Consider the following 16,775-nt stretch of genomic DNA (forward strand, 5'->3'; position numbering starts at 1 on the left):
TGCTACTGCTCTTGAGCAAATAAATGCACACCTATTGTAAGGAGAAATAGAGACGAAAGGATCTTATTGTTATATATTAAGAGTGGTATCAATAGATCATTGGAACTGCCACCTAATTATTGCCAGGAAAATTAGTTTAGGGTAAACTCCTCTGGAAGCAAATCCCCATTTATAGAATTTTTTAAATACATCCAGTTGACTTATTTCAAGTCTCTTAGAATGGGTTAAATCATTCAGGTCCCTGGAATACAATTAACAACAATTCAACTTAAAAGGTTTATAAGGAAATTTCGTGGCTCAAATTTAAGCATCAGAAGGGCATTTTACTAAGGTGTTTCATGTTTTCCCCTACGACACATGGCAATATGTGTGGCCCATGTTTTAATAATATCTGCTTTAAGGGGCACCTCTGTGGTTCAGTCAGTTAAGCATCCGACTCTCTATTTCGACTCCTCTGTTTCGGCTCAGGTCATGATCTCACGGTTTGTGGGTTGGAGGCCTGCCTCAAGCTCCGCAGTGTCAGTGTGCAGAGCCCACTTGGAATTCTCTGTCTCCCTCTCTCTGCCCCTCCCCCTCCTCAAAATAAATAAGTAAACAAACATTAAAAAGTAATATCTGCTTCAAACATTTTTTTTTTTTACACTAAACCTTATGCCATGATCCACGGCACAGACAGAGCATTTGGCTGGGTGCTTTCTGGGGAAAACAGTTTTGAGTCTTCTGACAACCAAAACAATAAAAAGGAAAACACTACTGAGTTACACTTTTATGTCTTTATCTAATAAGTATCCCTCAGTAGAGACTACCTTCCTGTCAGTGTCAGTCGAAAGGAATATATCACCTGAGAGATGAAGGAACACATTAGGCCAGCGGCCAAACATCGTCTTCTCCCCTTTGCAGAAGCTAATACCTCTTCCTCTATACTCTGTGCCATGTAAGAGAAGAGAGCTACAAGAGGGTCTTGAGACGAAAGGCGGTCAAGCATTTTGGAGTTTCAGGCAGAAACCAGCTACCGAGAGATCTTTAGAGACCCCAGTGGCATAAAAATCCAGGGTGGGCACACTGCTCCTTACTAAAGATTGAGAACCAGACACTTTTTTGCTCCGCACAGTAGCAATACGCGTGTGTACGTGACCGCCTTCCTCGCTCTCGGTGAATTCCAACTCCCTCAACAGGAGCCCAAGTTTTCCTTTCAGGCTCTTGCGTTGTGCACCCGAAGCACGAATCCAACAGAATGCATACCAACCCCACCGGCCCCAAAAGAGGAATCCAGGACGGTGAAATTTCCCTGAGGCAGAGAAGAAGCGAGAGACTTTCCGCCCAACCAATCAGGTGAGAGGGGATCTGGGCACACCCCTTTCTTCCTACCAATCAGCACCTAACTCGATGGGCTGGGCCCATCGACACCGGGAAAACACCTTTTTAAATTTTATTAGTATAGCTTTTTATTCCCCTCCGTCATTCTAGGCCATCCCACGAACTGTGCTCAAAAGAGGAAAACTGAGTGTAACAATTCCAAAGCTGGTCATTCTGGCGGTGAGAAGTGAAACTATAGACCTCTCCATCAAAACTGTGATTCTATGAGGACTAGAGAATGGGAAAGGAGCGTTCCAGAGGACAAACTACAACTCCCAAGGCGCCTTGCGCGGACTCGGCACGCCCTGGGCGAAGGGGCGGACCAAGGCGAAAAAGACAGCCGAGGGTCACGAGGGTCCTCTCCGACTTCCTGAATGTGAGCCACTGACCGCGCGGACTTTGAGGTGGGCGGGGCGGCGGCAACCCCGGCTCTCGCGCTGTGTGCCCTCCCCGCTCCGGCTGCTCCGCCTGAGACGTCGGAGGGGGCGTGGCCCGCGCGGAGGCTGGTGGGGGCGCGAGCGCCGCGGGACGTGGGTGACGCGTCTTCTTCCAGCTCAGCGGTGTGTGAGGTGGCGCGGCCCCGCCGGCGATTGGCTGTTGGGAGACGAGTACGCCGCGGCCGTTGGTCGCCGGCAGCACGGAGGGAGAGCCGGGGCGGGCGGGGGGGATATGGGGCGGCAGTGGCGGCGGCGGCGGCCTCAGGAGGCGGGCGCGGACGAGCCGGCGGCTGCGGCAGCAGCGGCAGTCCCAGGAGTCCTCCTGTGAAGCGCCCCTGTCGGCGCCGCCGTGGGCCCCTCGGAGAGGGCGGCCAGGACGCGAGCCGCTGAGGAGCCGCTCCCCGAGCGCCGCAGCCCTAAGGACTCTCGGTTCCATCCTCGCGCTCCTGCTCCGGCTCCTCCATCTTGGCCTCGGCAGTGGCGGCTGCCGGGAGGATGTGCCGCCTTCTGGCAGGGGGAAGAAGGAGGAGAAGATGAAGAAGTACCGGCGGGCCTTGGCCCTGGTCTCCTGCCTGTCTCTGTGCTCCCTGATCTGGTGAGTTGCCGCGACGATATGGGAGTTTCCCGTGAGGGGCGAGGGGAGCAGCCCGGGTCACCCCCCCCCCCCAATCGTCTTGGCTGTTAGGGTGCGGGTCTCCAAGGCCCTTACGGAGCGACACACGGATTACTTCGCGACTCTCCCGCTGGCCGGCCTGGCTGTGCTCTGGGAGATGTTCACGGTGTGTTTTAGAATGTGCAAAGTGGGAGAGAAAGGTGCCTGAGCAGAATGGACCACCTGAGTGCCTTTGTACTCAGTGACGGTGCCGCTGGGAGACGGTGGGGCGTTTGGGCAGTTCTCAGACAGACGCCAGGTAAGTTCCTCGGCTTTCCTGCCAGCCACTCGCTTTCGTAGTGTGAGAAGGGCAGAAAGAGTGTCGGATGTGGTGTGTTCCCGACGAGCGATTTTAAAACAACGTGATTGTCACGAGGGTGAGAGTAATGTACAAGCAGTCGTTTGGGCCATTTCTTGCTGTCTTTGGCCTCGGGTGCACTTGGGGCTGCTGTTCTGGAAACTTTGGGGGACATTATGAAGCACTTTGTCAAGAGGTAGATGATGGAAAGCCGTTGGTTCAGTAGAGTGTCTTAGGTGTCGTGTGTACAGCAGTTTCTGCTGATGTCCCCTCGTAATGGGACGATAAGCCCTGTGTTTTGAAGGCGGGAAGGTGCTTTGTTCCTGAAGTTTATGGAGTTTCTGTTGATCCTTGGCGTATTGGGGCGTCTTTGAGGCGCGAAGAGCGGGTCAGTAAAAGGGTTGCTGTCATCGTACTGGGAAAAGACATTTCCCCCCTCCGACGGAATTTCTTCAGAGATGTGTGACGTTAGCTGACTGGAAAGATGCTTCTTCAGTCAGTGGTTTGCTGTTTATTATATTAAAGTCGAGATAAACTAAGTTCCTTGTGTTGTTTGTTTCTGGAAAACACCAACAATGTCTTCATTTTTACCGGTGCCCAATGGATTCCAAAGATTCTGAAGTTGGAGAGTTGTTGCTCACATCAAAAAATAAATAAGAGGAAAAGGAAAGCCCTTGCCTGGCTGAGGAATTTTGATTGGAAGATTGATAGAAGTTTTAGAGAATAAAACATTTGGCCTTTTGACTTTAATTCCAAACGCTTTTAACAGGAGCACCGTCCTTCCCTCTTTCTGCTTGTTAGTATCATGTTGGGTATGAAGAAGTGCATGCAGGAGATGAGTCCACTCACCGCATTTTAAGTTTAAATTTGCAGGTGAGATACCAAGCCCTTTTGCTCCTATCCACCTTTTCCTGGGGGCTGCTTGGTAGCGTATGGGTTATACGTCATTTCTTTCCTCTTTGTCCTTGATTTTTCCCATCTTTATACCATGTTATTCTTTACCAGCACTTTCTGAAACGGCTCCTAGGACAAAGGGTATGCTTTTCATTCAAGTTTAAAAATGTATCAGTATCTCTGATTTTTTTAAATTGAAACATATTTGACATGTAGCATTGTGTAAAGGTGTACGTTTGTATATTGTCGTTTGATTGCCATTGTAGTGATAGTTACTACATTTATCCTGTCCTGTAAAATGATCATTTCTTTTTTGTGGTCAGAGTAGTTAAGACCTAGTCTCAGAGTAAGTTTAATGATTGTTATACGATATCATTGTCTACATGCACTATATCCCACACCAAATCTTCAGGACTTAGTTATCTATTAGTTGCAAGTTTGTATCCTTAAACATGATTTTTTTTTTCTTCAATTTGCATGGATGGTAGAGATGAGATAAAACATTACAATGTATTTTCTAAAATCGTTTGTGTATTTAAATTAACCATGCTTCTGTTACTTGGTGTAACTTCTGGCTATCTTTTGTTTAGGCTTACTTCAGTATGGTTTCTCAGCTTTATTCATTAGCAGTAGTGAGAATATCATGACCTGTCAGGGGGGAAAAAAATCAGTCAGCTTAGTATTGAAAGTAGTAGTCATAAAGTTCTGTAAAGTTTGTTGACTCTCACAGTGAAGAATAGATGTTGAGGGTTTCAATAAAGAGTGAAAAGTTTAAGAAAGTTTAGGTTAAGAAACAATTGAGGTAGTATATTTTGAGATTAGTTTGGACTGCCAAATTCAGGGATGTTTTAATTATTCTTTACTGGAGCCATTAAAAGGGCATTGAAAAGAGGACATTTAGACTTGAGATTTTCTTGGTAGGGTGATGATGCGATTGGAGAAGAGCAGTGGTACATGGTAGCGATGGGCAGAGGGTATGTTATGTCTTTGAGACATAATGAAATATTGAAATTATTGCACTGATTCAACTGAAGGTCTCATTCTTGCTACCATGTGGTCTGTATGTCTTTTCCCAACATCTCTATTCCCCCTTTACCAGTAATAGATATGGTAAGCCATTGTGGTGTTCAACAGATGTTTACAGAAGAGTTAAGCTCCTCTTAGTAGCCTTGTCTTCTTTGTCATTCATAAATTGTCTCAAATTCTGTGATCAGTTTCTTTTTTACATTGTATCGTTTTGTAATTTATGAATGCTGTGTGCTCATACTACAGTACTCTAGTTTCTAAGGTTCTCCTCCCTCCTCCAACCAATATAACTGAATTTTGTTATCTCCTTGTTTATACTCTCACATTTTTATAGGTCTTGATTATGTCGCCCTTCTCCTTTTGTCTTTTCAGCCTAGAGTCCTAACCTTAGAGTACTTTCACACGAAACCCATCCTTCCATCTTACCATTCATTCTGGTTGCTGTTTTTTACTTTTGCATATATTATGTGGTTCTTTATCAAGTACTACAGAGTATTTTAGGTATAAATGTACCGTAGCTACAGTACAGAGTTATAATGATAGCTGATATTTATTGTCATCTATCTCTGTGTCTAGTTTATGATGTGTACTTTACACATTTTAGCACATTCACTCTTCACAGCAACCCTATGAGGTAGGTATTATTGTAAACCTCATTTTTCATTTTATAGTTAAGGAAGTAGGAAAGTTAAGTAATTTGGCAAAGTTAGGCAGCTATTAAGTGTAGGAGCTTAGATTGGAATCCAGGCAGCCTGACTCACGGTAGAGGATCCTGACTGTTGTCAAAGGTCAGAAGGCCTGTATTCCAGGTATGGCTCCATTGCTTACTAGATATGTGTCCTTACACATTGTATGTAATTTCTTTGAACCTTAATTCGTATATCCTAAAAGTAGGAAAGTAATTCATTCACACCTCATGGGATTGTTAGAAGGATGAAATGAGATCATACGTATGACAGATCTTTATAAAATAGTAAGGGTATATTATCTATATATTTCATCATAAAATATTCAACAAAGATTTTTCTCATGCTCATTATGTATCATACATTGTTATGGGCATTGAAAACCTCAAAATAGGGTAACCAACTTAATCCTGGTTTTCTCAAAGTCCCATGTCCCAGGAATTTCCTGTATGATTTCCTACTGCTCCTGTGACAAGTTGTCAAAAATTTAGTGCCTTAAAACAGCATACATTTATTATCTTACAGTTCTGGGGTTAGAAGTCCAAAATAAGTCTTTTTTTTTAATATTAAAAAAATTTTTTAATGTTTATTCATTTTTGACAGAGAGAGAGAGAATATGAGTGGGGTAGGGGCAGAGAGAGAGGAAGACACAGAATCCAAAGCAGGCTCCAGGCTCCGAACTGTCAGCACAGAACCCGACGCGGGGCTCGAAATTATGGACCGCTAGATCATGACCTGAGCTGAGGTCAGACGCTCAACCGACTGAGCCACCCAGGCACCCCAGAAGTCCAAAATAAGTCTTAACTGGGTTTAAGTCAAGTGTCAACAGAGTTGGTTCCTTCTTAAGTCTTTGAGATAAAGAATCTGTTTCTTGGGGTGTCTGGGTGGCTCAGTGGGTTAAGTGTCCGACTTCGGTTCAGGTCATGATCTCACTGTTTGTGAGTTTGAGGCCTGTGTTGGGCTCTGTGCTGACAGCTCAGAGCCTGGAGCTTGCTTCAGATTCTGTGTCTCCCTCTCTCTCTGTTCTTCCCCTGCTCGCACTGTCTCTCTGTCTCTCTCTCAAAAATAAAGAATAAAAAAAATTAAAAAGAAAAGAAAAGAATCTGTTTCTTGAACCTTTTCAGCTTCCAGGGCTACCTGTGTTCTATGACTCCTTCCTCATATCATCCTAACCTCTAGCTTCAGTCCTCACATCTGTTGTGGACTGATCCTCCTGCCTCCTTTTTCAAGCATTTTTGTGATTACATTGGGCCCACCCAGACAATCCAGGATTATATCCCCATCTCAAAATCCTTAATTTAATCACATCTGCAAAGACTGTTTTAGCACGTAAAGTAACATATTCAGGGATTAGGACTGGAATATCTCTGGGAGGCATCTTGCAGCCTAATATACTGGGCCTGGCAAACTGAAGATTGATCATTGTCCTATAGGGGAAAAAGATTTAATCTGTGCTTTAAGCAGTGGATATTCAAAAATTTTTTAGTGTGCCCCTCTCCCAGTGAAACCATGTGCATGCACCTTTAATATGTGCTTGAATGTTTATAAGTTATATGCGTGTGCCAGTATGATATTAGTATAATAGAATACTAATAAGTTACATAAATTAGATGTTTAAAAAAGATGAGAAAAATAAACAATCTTAATACTTTCTGTTAACAGTACTTTTTTATTCTCAAGTAGTAATTTCTGGTCAGAGCGTTGTGATTGACTGACTAGATTATTTTACATTGTGATGTGGTTGAAGAATAGCTTGTACTAGTTAAGAGTCTTAGCCCTGCAATTTGTTGGCTTGTACTTGTGTAGTTATTATCGTTGCAGTCTTTGCAGGAATTTTTTTAAAGCTACTTCTCCATGTTGTGAGAGTCAGTTTAGTTAAAACTAAATAATATAATCCCTAACTGTACTTAATTGGGCACGTGTAAACACCAGTGCATCACAGTGTGTTGGAAGTAAACCCCACTGTTTGTGGAACTTCTGTTTTTTCCTTAGGTTTCTGACTACGTAATCCTTGCTGTTATTGACGTGTGACCAGCTGACCTTCAGAACAAGTGTGAATCCTTATATTAAACTTAGTAAATCTTGATTAATTAAAAAAACCACTATTTTATAGAACCATTTTATGTTCACAGCAAAATTGAAATTGAGTAGAAGCTACAGAGATTTCCTATATACTCTGTCCCCACCCATGCATAGCCTCTTCCATTAATCAACATCCCTTACCAGAATGGTTTATTTTATTTTATTTTATTTTATTTTATTTTATTTTATTTTACTTATTATTTTAGAGAGAGTGTGTGTGTGAGCAAGGGAGAGGGGCACAGGGGGAGAGAGAGAGATAGAGAGAGAGAATCTTAAGCAGGCTCCATGCTCAGCACAGAGCAGAACACAGGGCTCGATCCCACAACCCTGGGGGGTCATGACCTGAACCAAATTCAAGAGTCAGACACTTAACCAACTGAGCCACCTAGGCACCCCTGATTTATTTTTAAGACTAAAAAAAAAAAAAATCTATTCTTGCACCCAATAGGATCTTCTTGGAGAAGTTCATATTTAGTGCTAATGAGAAAAATCTGACATTTTAACATGCATCTAACATATATAATAGTTACAAAAAATAGTGACAAAGGTCTTTAGGAACACCAAGGGTAGAATTTGTATTCTAGATATGGTTCTATCACTAGCTATATGTCGTTGGACAAGTTATTTCTGTGAGTCTCAGTTCACCTGTAAAAATGATTTGCGAGATGGATAGTTCAAGATGGGAGTGTTTTGTTTCAGGCAGAGGGAAGATTCCTAGAGTATATGTGGGGCCACATGGGAAGGGAAGCTAGGCCAGGTTTTGGTGGGATTTGATTATTGTGTAGATGAACTTACTGTTAAACTGGCTAAGAGGATGAGCCAGTGTAGTAATTTAAACAAGAGCAGGAGGTCAGATTGATCTTTTAATTAGATCGCTGTGGAGATAGAGTAGATTGGACGTGACAGACTGTGGAGACTGGGAGCCCTAATGTGGCAGTCACACTGGAGAGACTTGATAAATATTTAAATCAAGGTTGTCTGTTTCGGTGGCTTTTTTGGACTTAGTAGAAATATTTCTGAGTGTGTCATCCAGTTTTCATAGACTTTAGAGGTGATATTTCTTGGTTTGTGATTTTCTGTACCTCTTATCTTGCTTTTTCTCTGATAATTTTGCTGGTTTCTTGCTCATTTGTTAATATGCATAAGTGAGCAGAAATACAAGAAACAAGAAAAATATATAAGCAGTTTTATCATTTTTAGGATAATGATTACAAATACCCTTGAAAATCACAACTCTGTGTTTCATCTAGAGAAATTATTTTCTTTGTTTTGTTTCTGTAACTTTTTTTTAAGACCATAAGTCTTTTCTGAATAAAATAATAAATATTCAAAATAAATAATAAAAACTCCCTGTTTAAATCATTGGATGACATTTTTTTGTAATAGTCTTTCTTGCTTGTGACTCTAGGTAATGATACTCTATATCCTAAAGCTGCTAAGAGAATAGGTCTTAAAAGTTATCACACACACACACACACACACACAAAATTGTAACTGTGTTTTGTGGGTGTACTTTGTGATGATCATATCACAGTCTATACAAATATTGAATCACTTACTATATTGTATACCTGAAGCAAACATAATATGATATGCCAGCTGTATCTCAATTTTTAAGTAAGTCTCTCTTGTGGTAAACTTTGGGAAGTAAAGTTTATCTTTGCTCTCGGATATACATTCCAAAGAAAGTGTCTGGCACTTAAAAGAGGTATTGGGTTATTAAAAGCAGTGTCAGATCTTTTCAGGCAAGTTTTTAGATGAATCCAGATTGCCTAAGGGAAAAAATCTGTGAAAGAAGATGTGACAGGGAGGCACAACACCTTTGTTAAAACTCCAACACTTGTGTCCAATAAAAAATGGCAAATACTTTATTTATAATATCCTTTGAATTAGTTTTAAAAGAGGTGGATGCATTTTATAACAACTTCTTTAGATTGTTAAATATTTGAGGATATATTGGAATGGATGCAGGTAGTCGAGTTGGCTGGCAGTGAAAACAAGCAAAAAATACACCTAACTTATCTTTGGACATTGGTTATTTCATTTTTTCCATTGTTCATGAACTCCTAAATTACTCTTTCCCCTTTTTAACTGTCTGAATAGAGAAATAGGTCAATACATAGAGCTAACATTCTAGTGCACGTAATGAAAGGGGAGAGAACATTTTATAAAAAATTTTAGTGCTTTATTCTTTCAAGCCTTCTTCAAGTAGAAACATGTATGGGATACTTCAGTAGTTTATACATAACTGGAACCCTTTATTTGAAACATAATACATTGCAGATTACACTTGAGTGCCAATTGTATGTTATTTGTTTTGTTTTTCAAGGCCATATTTTAAAGTAGTTTCAAAAAATAAAATTGTTCATGTTACAGAGAAATGAGAAATTACTTTTGAGTGTTTGCAGTATCAGAATGTTAATCCCTTGGGATAAACTTGCTTTATAAATGCAAATTCTTTTGAAAGAAAGTTTGATTTTATTTTAGGACTTTATTTTGTAATGACTCATGGTTAAAATGGTTTTATACTTTACACAGAAGTAACTTTATACGTTACATAGAAATGTTTTATGGCTCATAGGTACTAAGCTAGTTTTGTATTTCTTGTTATAGGATATTTGTAATCTAACAGGAGAAAATATGTAAAGTGCTTAAAACAGTGGTTTGCTCATAGTAAACACTGTTATAGGAGTTCTTATTATTCATTCTGTCTGGGTGCTTTGCTACAGTTAGAAGGGCAGAGGTGTCAGGGTTCAGAAATAGGAATCCATAAATTCATTCAAAGTGTTATTTGGTTACCAACAGTGTATATGGTGTGGTGGGGAATACTGAAGAGGCAGGAGACCTGAGCTCTGCCCTCGGGAGTTTACAAGCTGGTTGTCAAAATACACATACACAGATACTAGTGTAGTGGAGAGGGAATAAAACTAACTTAGACCTCAGTTGTAATACTTTTTTGCATTATTAATAGTGAGTTTTTTTTGGGTGTTTATTTCTGTTCTAAGTGTTTAATATCCACTAACTTATTTTATCCTTATTACAACTCTTTTGAGATAGACACGCCATTTTAAACATGAAGAAAGAGAGGCACAAAAAAGTTAACCAACTTGCCCAAGTTCTCACAGCTCTTAAGCAATGAGCCAAAGCCTGAGTAGGCGGAGTCTGAGCCTGTGTTTTTACCACTACACTGTGCTGCAGGTAGTCTGGTAGTTGGCCTTAAGTAAGTTTCTCTACCTTTTCTTTGTGTGTTAGTTTTCTTATCTGAAAATGGGCTGACTGGATTGCCTCAACTAGGAATGGACATTAGAATTATTCATGAAGCTTAAAAAAAAATACACATGCCTAGGATTCTTACCTTGGGGATTCTGTCTCAGTAGGTTTGGGATATTTTTGTTCATTCCAGTCATTATTGCTAGATTAGATGAATTCCGAGATTGTTTTGTACTTTTAACATTCTGAGATATCTGATTTGAACATTTGCGAACAATACATAAAGCTGAATTGTTCGGTTGGTGCTTAAAGAAGGGAAAAATTAGGCCTGGAGTTGTCAGGAAAGACTTGAGTTGGGTTTAAGAGAATATGATGTGTGGCTCATAAACTTTGCTTCTGTCAAATGTAGGTGGTTCATGAACTGAAATAAGAAGTACTCGTGCTGCTAATATGAATTATGGTCTTTTCCGTGTGTGTGTGTGTGTGTGTGTGTGTGTATGTGTTGTGGGTAGATACTACTTAATTGTCAAGGAGAAAGAATAAATGAGATAATGTACTTGATATAGGTGGGCGTGATAGTAAGCAGACAAACCTGAGTAGAAACTAAAAGCTATATTTCGGAGATTGTGATAAGTTTTACAAGCCAACCCAAGGAGTTAGACACTAAAGATTCAGCAAGAGAAATGGAGTTCCAAGAATGGTATTTCGACATCATTGTGCTAGATATATTTCAGAGAAGAGTGAGTTGGAGGGATGAATACTGAAAACAAGCAGTTAGAGTAATTGAAGTTTGTCACAACAAGGACTTGGTAGTAAAAACGAAGAGGGTGCATTGAGCAGAATTTTTGAGAAAGTAAATCATCTGGTTTGGTGGTAGATTGGCCATTGGCAGTGCAGTTTAGTAGAAATAGCATTGGTCTAGGATTCAGAAGAGAACTGGGTTTTAGTTTGCCTCTAACAAGCTCTTGTTCTTCAGTACCCCCTTTCTGTCATCCTTAGTGTCAAGAGATAAGTTTACTGAGGCTTCTATGTGGTGAGTTCTGTGCAGGATTCTGGTGGATAATACAAAGTAGCTGCTTTCTTAGAGCATACTGTAGTTGAGAGAATAAATGCTAGGATCTCAAATTACAAATCTGTGCAATAAAATTCAAAGAGAGAAGAAAAGTTATTTATTTATTTTTTAAACTGGGGCAACGAGAATAATTGGACATGGTCAAAAAGAAATGGAAGAGTTGCAAAAGATTTGATAGGAGAAGGAACTGTTGAGACAGAGTGGAATAATCCAAGTGGAGACATTGTATAGGCACTTAAAAATGTAGACTTGAGTGCAGATAAGGTTTGGGCTGGAGCTGTCCTCATAGAGGGGATCATTTTTGAAACAGCCCAGTTGACTAAACATGGAGTTCTGCAGATACTTAGAATAAAGAAAACTGCCAAGCAAAGTAAAGCTCCTCCTTTCCCTGTAGAGCTTTACTTTAAAATGAAAGATGGAAAGAGGTTTAAGGAGGCCATTCGAGTGGTCAGCAATATAAAATGTCTCAGATAAGGCTGAAAAGCTTGAAAACTAAGAAAAGGGTCTTGTTTTCGAAAGAGGGAGGTAATTGGTAAAAGTTTATGGGAGTGAAAATAAAAGACATTTGGAGAGCTGGTAGGCGTGAGTTCTCAACGCGCTTGTTTGGCAGCCAGGGAGATAGGCTAGAGTAGTCTCCTACTTGTATGCTTCACCCCATTCTACACAGAGCCACTAGATTCATCTTACTAACACACAACTTTGATTATGTTAGTCTCTTGCTAAAACATCTTTCAAAGGCTCCTGTTTTCCTGAAGAGTAAAACGTTGAAACGTTAACCCTTACATGAAAGGCCTGAAGTCTGACCCAAATCTACTTTTGTAGTTTTATTTTTCACTGTTCTTAGATAGGCTTTCTGTTATAGCATGGCTGACCGGTTAGCTTTGTAGTAATTTCTGTGGCAACTGTCTTTGTAGTTTTGAGTTGAAAATTAAGGTAGCAAAGGTATTGTGACTTGGTTTTATAGGCTAAATACATACCCGATGAAAGTTTCTTAAAATATGTCATTATCAAGTACGTTTAGTATATGATTATTTTCAGCAGCTTTGAGGACAGTTGCATTGGCTGAATTTCTAATGGTATGTTAAGATGTAAAAAGAGGACATACTATATTGTTTAATAAGTGCTATCCCATGCTGGATCCATGAAAGTACAGGCAAATTTAGTGAAACAGTCCTCTAATAGATTTTGATACATGGGATAATTAAGCTAAGAGAATACAAGACCAATCCTACATCAGAATGAAGATTAAAGATCAGAACTTTTGAAATTCAAAGGTTTGATTAGAAGCAAACATAGAGTTTTCTTCAGCTAAGCTCTATAGTTCCATGTGATATGATTGGAGATTGCTGCGGTAGCCAAATAGAATAAATATTGGGAGGAGAAAGGGGCACACACAGTTTGACTTCTTCCTATCAGCAGGTAGACCTAGCAGAAGAGAAGCAACCTTAAAAGAACTCCCAAGCTGATAACAGATTAAGAAGAATATCTGTCTTTTAATACATTGTAATTGAAAGAAAGTAGGAGGCTTATTAAGCAAAAGCACTGGAGGCCCAGTGATCTTTTGGTCTTTTTGGATTCTGATCAAAATGGCTTCTATAATATTTACCCATTGCCCACAAGTCTCCCTGTATTTAGAATTTCAAATTTCTGGGCAGTAATGTTCAAAAACCACAATTTTCACTGTTGCCTGAAAGTTAAGTTCTACTTTCCCACCTATTTGTTTCATAGGTATCTTTCCTGGAATGCCTTTTTGGTTTGTTTGTGAAGGAGGATGTGGGCAGGGCATTACTTTAACCACACTGCCGTAATTGAATGGCTGGCACTATGTTTTCATACTAGGGATTAAATACATACTTCTGTATTTAAGAAGCAAGTCTTCATTGCCCAGTTCTGTTTTTTCTTGCACCATAAATTCTGTGATTACTGGGCTCTCTCCCTTTTCTAAGCTCTTATCAAAAGCTGTTCCAATCCATGGTCAAAGGAAGAGCTCAGTAGATTGCTGTGCTGAGAACAAGGCAGTAAGTTCTCTGTCCTAAGGTGCTCAGTGTCATGTGAGGAATAGAAATGTAAACAGTTAATTTCAGTTCAGGGTTGTAGAAAGTGCTCAGACAGAGATATGCCAAAGGGTTGTGGCCAAACCCTAGATTGACGAAGGCACGAACGTGTCCTAATCCCTAACTTGTTCCTGCCCCCAGAAAAGAGAATAAGAATTTAGTCAGGTTTTGGATGGTGAGGAGTGGGCGAAGGGGCTGAACAGTATTAGAAGAGGGAGCAGCATGAACCAGAGACTTGGAAGCATGAGGCAGCATGGCATGTGTTCAAGGAACAACTACTAGTAATTCTGTATCACTGAAGCATGATGTGGGAGGCAAGGAGTGGCAGAAAGTATGAAGCTGAAGACTTAGGCAATAGAAGAATTTTAGATATTTAAAATAAGCAGGGAAGCTTGAATTTTGTCATGGAGAGTCAATAAAAGATCTTAAGCAGGAGAACGGTAGTCTGACAACTTAGTGTTAGGTTCTTGGCATTCTGAAGGGTTGATTTGCAGAGGTGGTAAGATCGGAGTTAGGGAACTCTGTTAGGAGGTTGCTCTAAGTAAGACATGAGGGCTTGAGCTAAGGGCAGTCATAACGGATGGAGGAATGGATTATAGAAATTTGAGGTAAAATTAACTGGAGATAGTGGAGTCAGGGTGAAGGAAAAGGAGTAGTATAGATGTTTTTCAGGTTTATTTTTTTTAATGTTTATTTATTTTGAGAGAGAGAGAGTGCACATGAATGGGAGAGGGGCAGAGAGAGTGAGAGAATCCCAAACAAGCTCCACATTCAGCACAGAGCCTGGTGTGGGGCTCAATGCTATGACTGCAAGATCATAACCTGAGCTGAAATCAAAGGTCAGATGCTCAAGTCGACTGAGCCACCCAGGCACCCCTGTTTTTCAGGTTCCTAACTTGAGAACTGGGTGGATAGCGGTATCACATGATGAAATTAAGGATATATGAAGGGGAGATTTGGAAGAGGAAGATTTTTGTGTTCAAGTTTGGATTTAGTTGTTTTGGAGATGTCTTGGAACATGAAGGGAGAGAGATTCAATTTTTAAATGAAGTTAATTTTTTTGCGACATTAATATAGGTATCGTTGAAGGGTTTTTAAGAAAAGGACCAGTTTGAAGAAGATAATAAGGGCTCAAGATAAAAGTAGCCATTAGCCAAAAACTATGAGAGTAAATGCAATATCCCTAGAAATGAAGTAGAGTATAAAGGGAAGAGTGAGAACGGAACCCTGGAAGCACCAGACTTTAATCTGTAGTCAGCAGAAGCAGCATATCAGCAGTCTTCAGAGAGGGATGAGAAGCAGACATGTGTAATTTGACAAACCAGAGGAGAAGAGGGTTTCAATGGAAGCAGCAGAGAAATCAAAAAAGGTAAATTCTGCTGCTACCATACTCATTTCAGTAGTTTAATGAAGGCAGAAACTAGAATTCACCTGGCCGAGGGCTAAGTAGAAGGTAAAGAAATTGAGACTACAAGTATAAACGACTCTGGAATTTGATAAGTAAAAGAAGATAGATAGGACAGGAGCGCAATAGCTGATAACAGTAGCTAACATTTGAGTGCATATTTTATGCCAGGCTAAGCATAGCACATGCATCATTTAATTTTCCTCGTAATAACTCCATTTTAGAGTATCAGTATTGAGGCACACAGGTTGTATAATTTGCCCAAGAACATACAACTAATAAATGGAGGACCTGGGAATAACACTTGGGGATCTTGACTCTTAGGTCCATGTCCTAGTCACTGTGCTGCAAAACTTCATATTTATCTCCTGTTGGCCAGAGAAGTAAACATTATTCCTCTTTTGGGATAGTTCTTATATTTTTGTTACACTATAACTGACCTTGACTAATACCATCAATTGTTGAGTGAACAGATTGTTATCTCACTTTTCTTTTATCTGTTGACCAGAGAATATGAAATATGAAATATGAAATACAGCAATAAAGAAAGATGATAGGCTTTGGAGAGGGAGAAATCCAGGTTTGCAGTGACAAATTGAATAACTTTGGGCAGCTTAACTGCTGAGCTTTAGCTTCTTTATTTGTAAAAATTAGACTACTACTTTCATCTAAAAGTCTGAACAAACAACAAAACAAAACAAAACCCAGGGATGCTTGCGTGGCTCAGTCACTTGAGCATCTGACTCTTTATTTTGGCCTAGGTCATGATTCCAGGATCGTGAGATTGAGCCCCACATCAGTCTCCGCACTGAGTGTGGAGCCTGCTTAAGATTCTCTCTCTCTCTCTCTCTCTCTCTCTCTCTCTCTCTCTCTCTCTCTATCCCTCTCTCTCTCCCTCTCTCTCTCTCTCTCTCTCTCTCTCTCTATGTCTCTCTCTCTATGTCTCTCTCTCTCTCTCCCTCCCTCCCTCTCCTGCCCCTCGCCCGCCCCATTCACGCATACACGCTCTCATAAATAAATAAACAAATAAATGCATGAGTTTTTTCTCGAGACATCAGGTGCTTAGGATTGGATTGCTTATACTCTGTTTATACAGAGTTCTGCATGGATCCCCTTTTTTACTCTATTTTACATGATTACTCCTTCAGTTTCATTCCTCTTTCCCCCCATTTTAGCCATTTACCTTAGAGTATATATGATGTCCTTCCAGTCAGCTTTCATGTATTTGATATGTCTTCTTCCAAAATAGTCTTGTTTTGCTTGTATATTATAAAATTCATGCAAATTTTGGTATGGTATGATACCAAATGGTATGGTATGATGCTGTTAATCTCATTCTTTTTTCTACTTGTCCTTTAACACTTTTATTTTTACTTGCTTTAGTTCTTAGAGTCATCATTAAAATGAATTCTTAGTAGTTAATGTTGTGGCAGATGTCCTCAGGAAAGCCTGTTACCATTCATTCATTGTGCATTTTGTGTGTAGACTTCTAAAGAGAGACTATATATCAACAAATGCATTTAGGAGTATTCTGTTCCAGTTGCCTGTCTTTTGTTATCCTAGTACTGTAGTCTAATTAAAGTGGTTTTGTAATAAATTTAAT

General features: G+C 40.2%; 1 protein-coding gene across 5 annotated transcripts in view; it reads left to right on the plus strand.

The window, feature by feature from the left end:
* The first annotated feature begins 2,261 nt into the window (after window positions 1-2,261).
* Window positions 2,262-16,775, plus strand: part of SUCO (SUN domain containing ossification factor) — a 91,086-nt gene continuing 76,572 nt past the window's right edge. For all 5 annotated transcript variants that reach the window (XM_019821612.3, XM_019821611.3, XM_019821610.3 and 2 more), the window contains exon 1: window positions 2,262-2,388. In XM_019821612.3, coding sequence (XP_019677171.2) covers window positions 2,327-2,388 — 62 coding nt within the window. In that variant the 5' untranslated portion in view covers window positions 2,262-2,326. The remainder of the gene's footprint in view (window positions 2,389-16,775) is intronic.

Source organism: Felis catus, chromosome F1 (genome assembly GCF_018350175.1).
Source record: "Felis catus isolate Fca126 chromosome F1, F.catus_Fca126_mat1.0, whole genome shotgun sequence".
NCBI classification, from domain to species: domain Eukaryota; kingdom Metazoa; phylum Chordata; class Mammalia; order Carnivora; family Felidae; genus Felis; species Felis catus.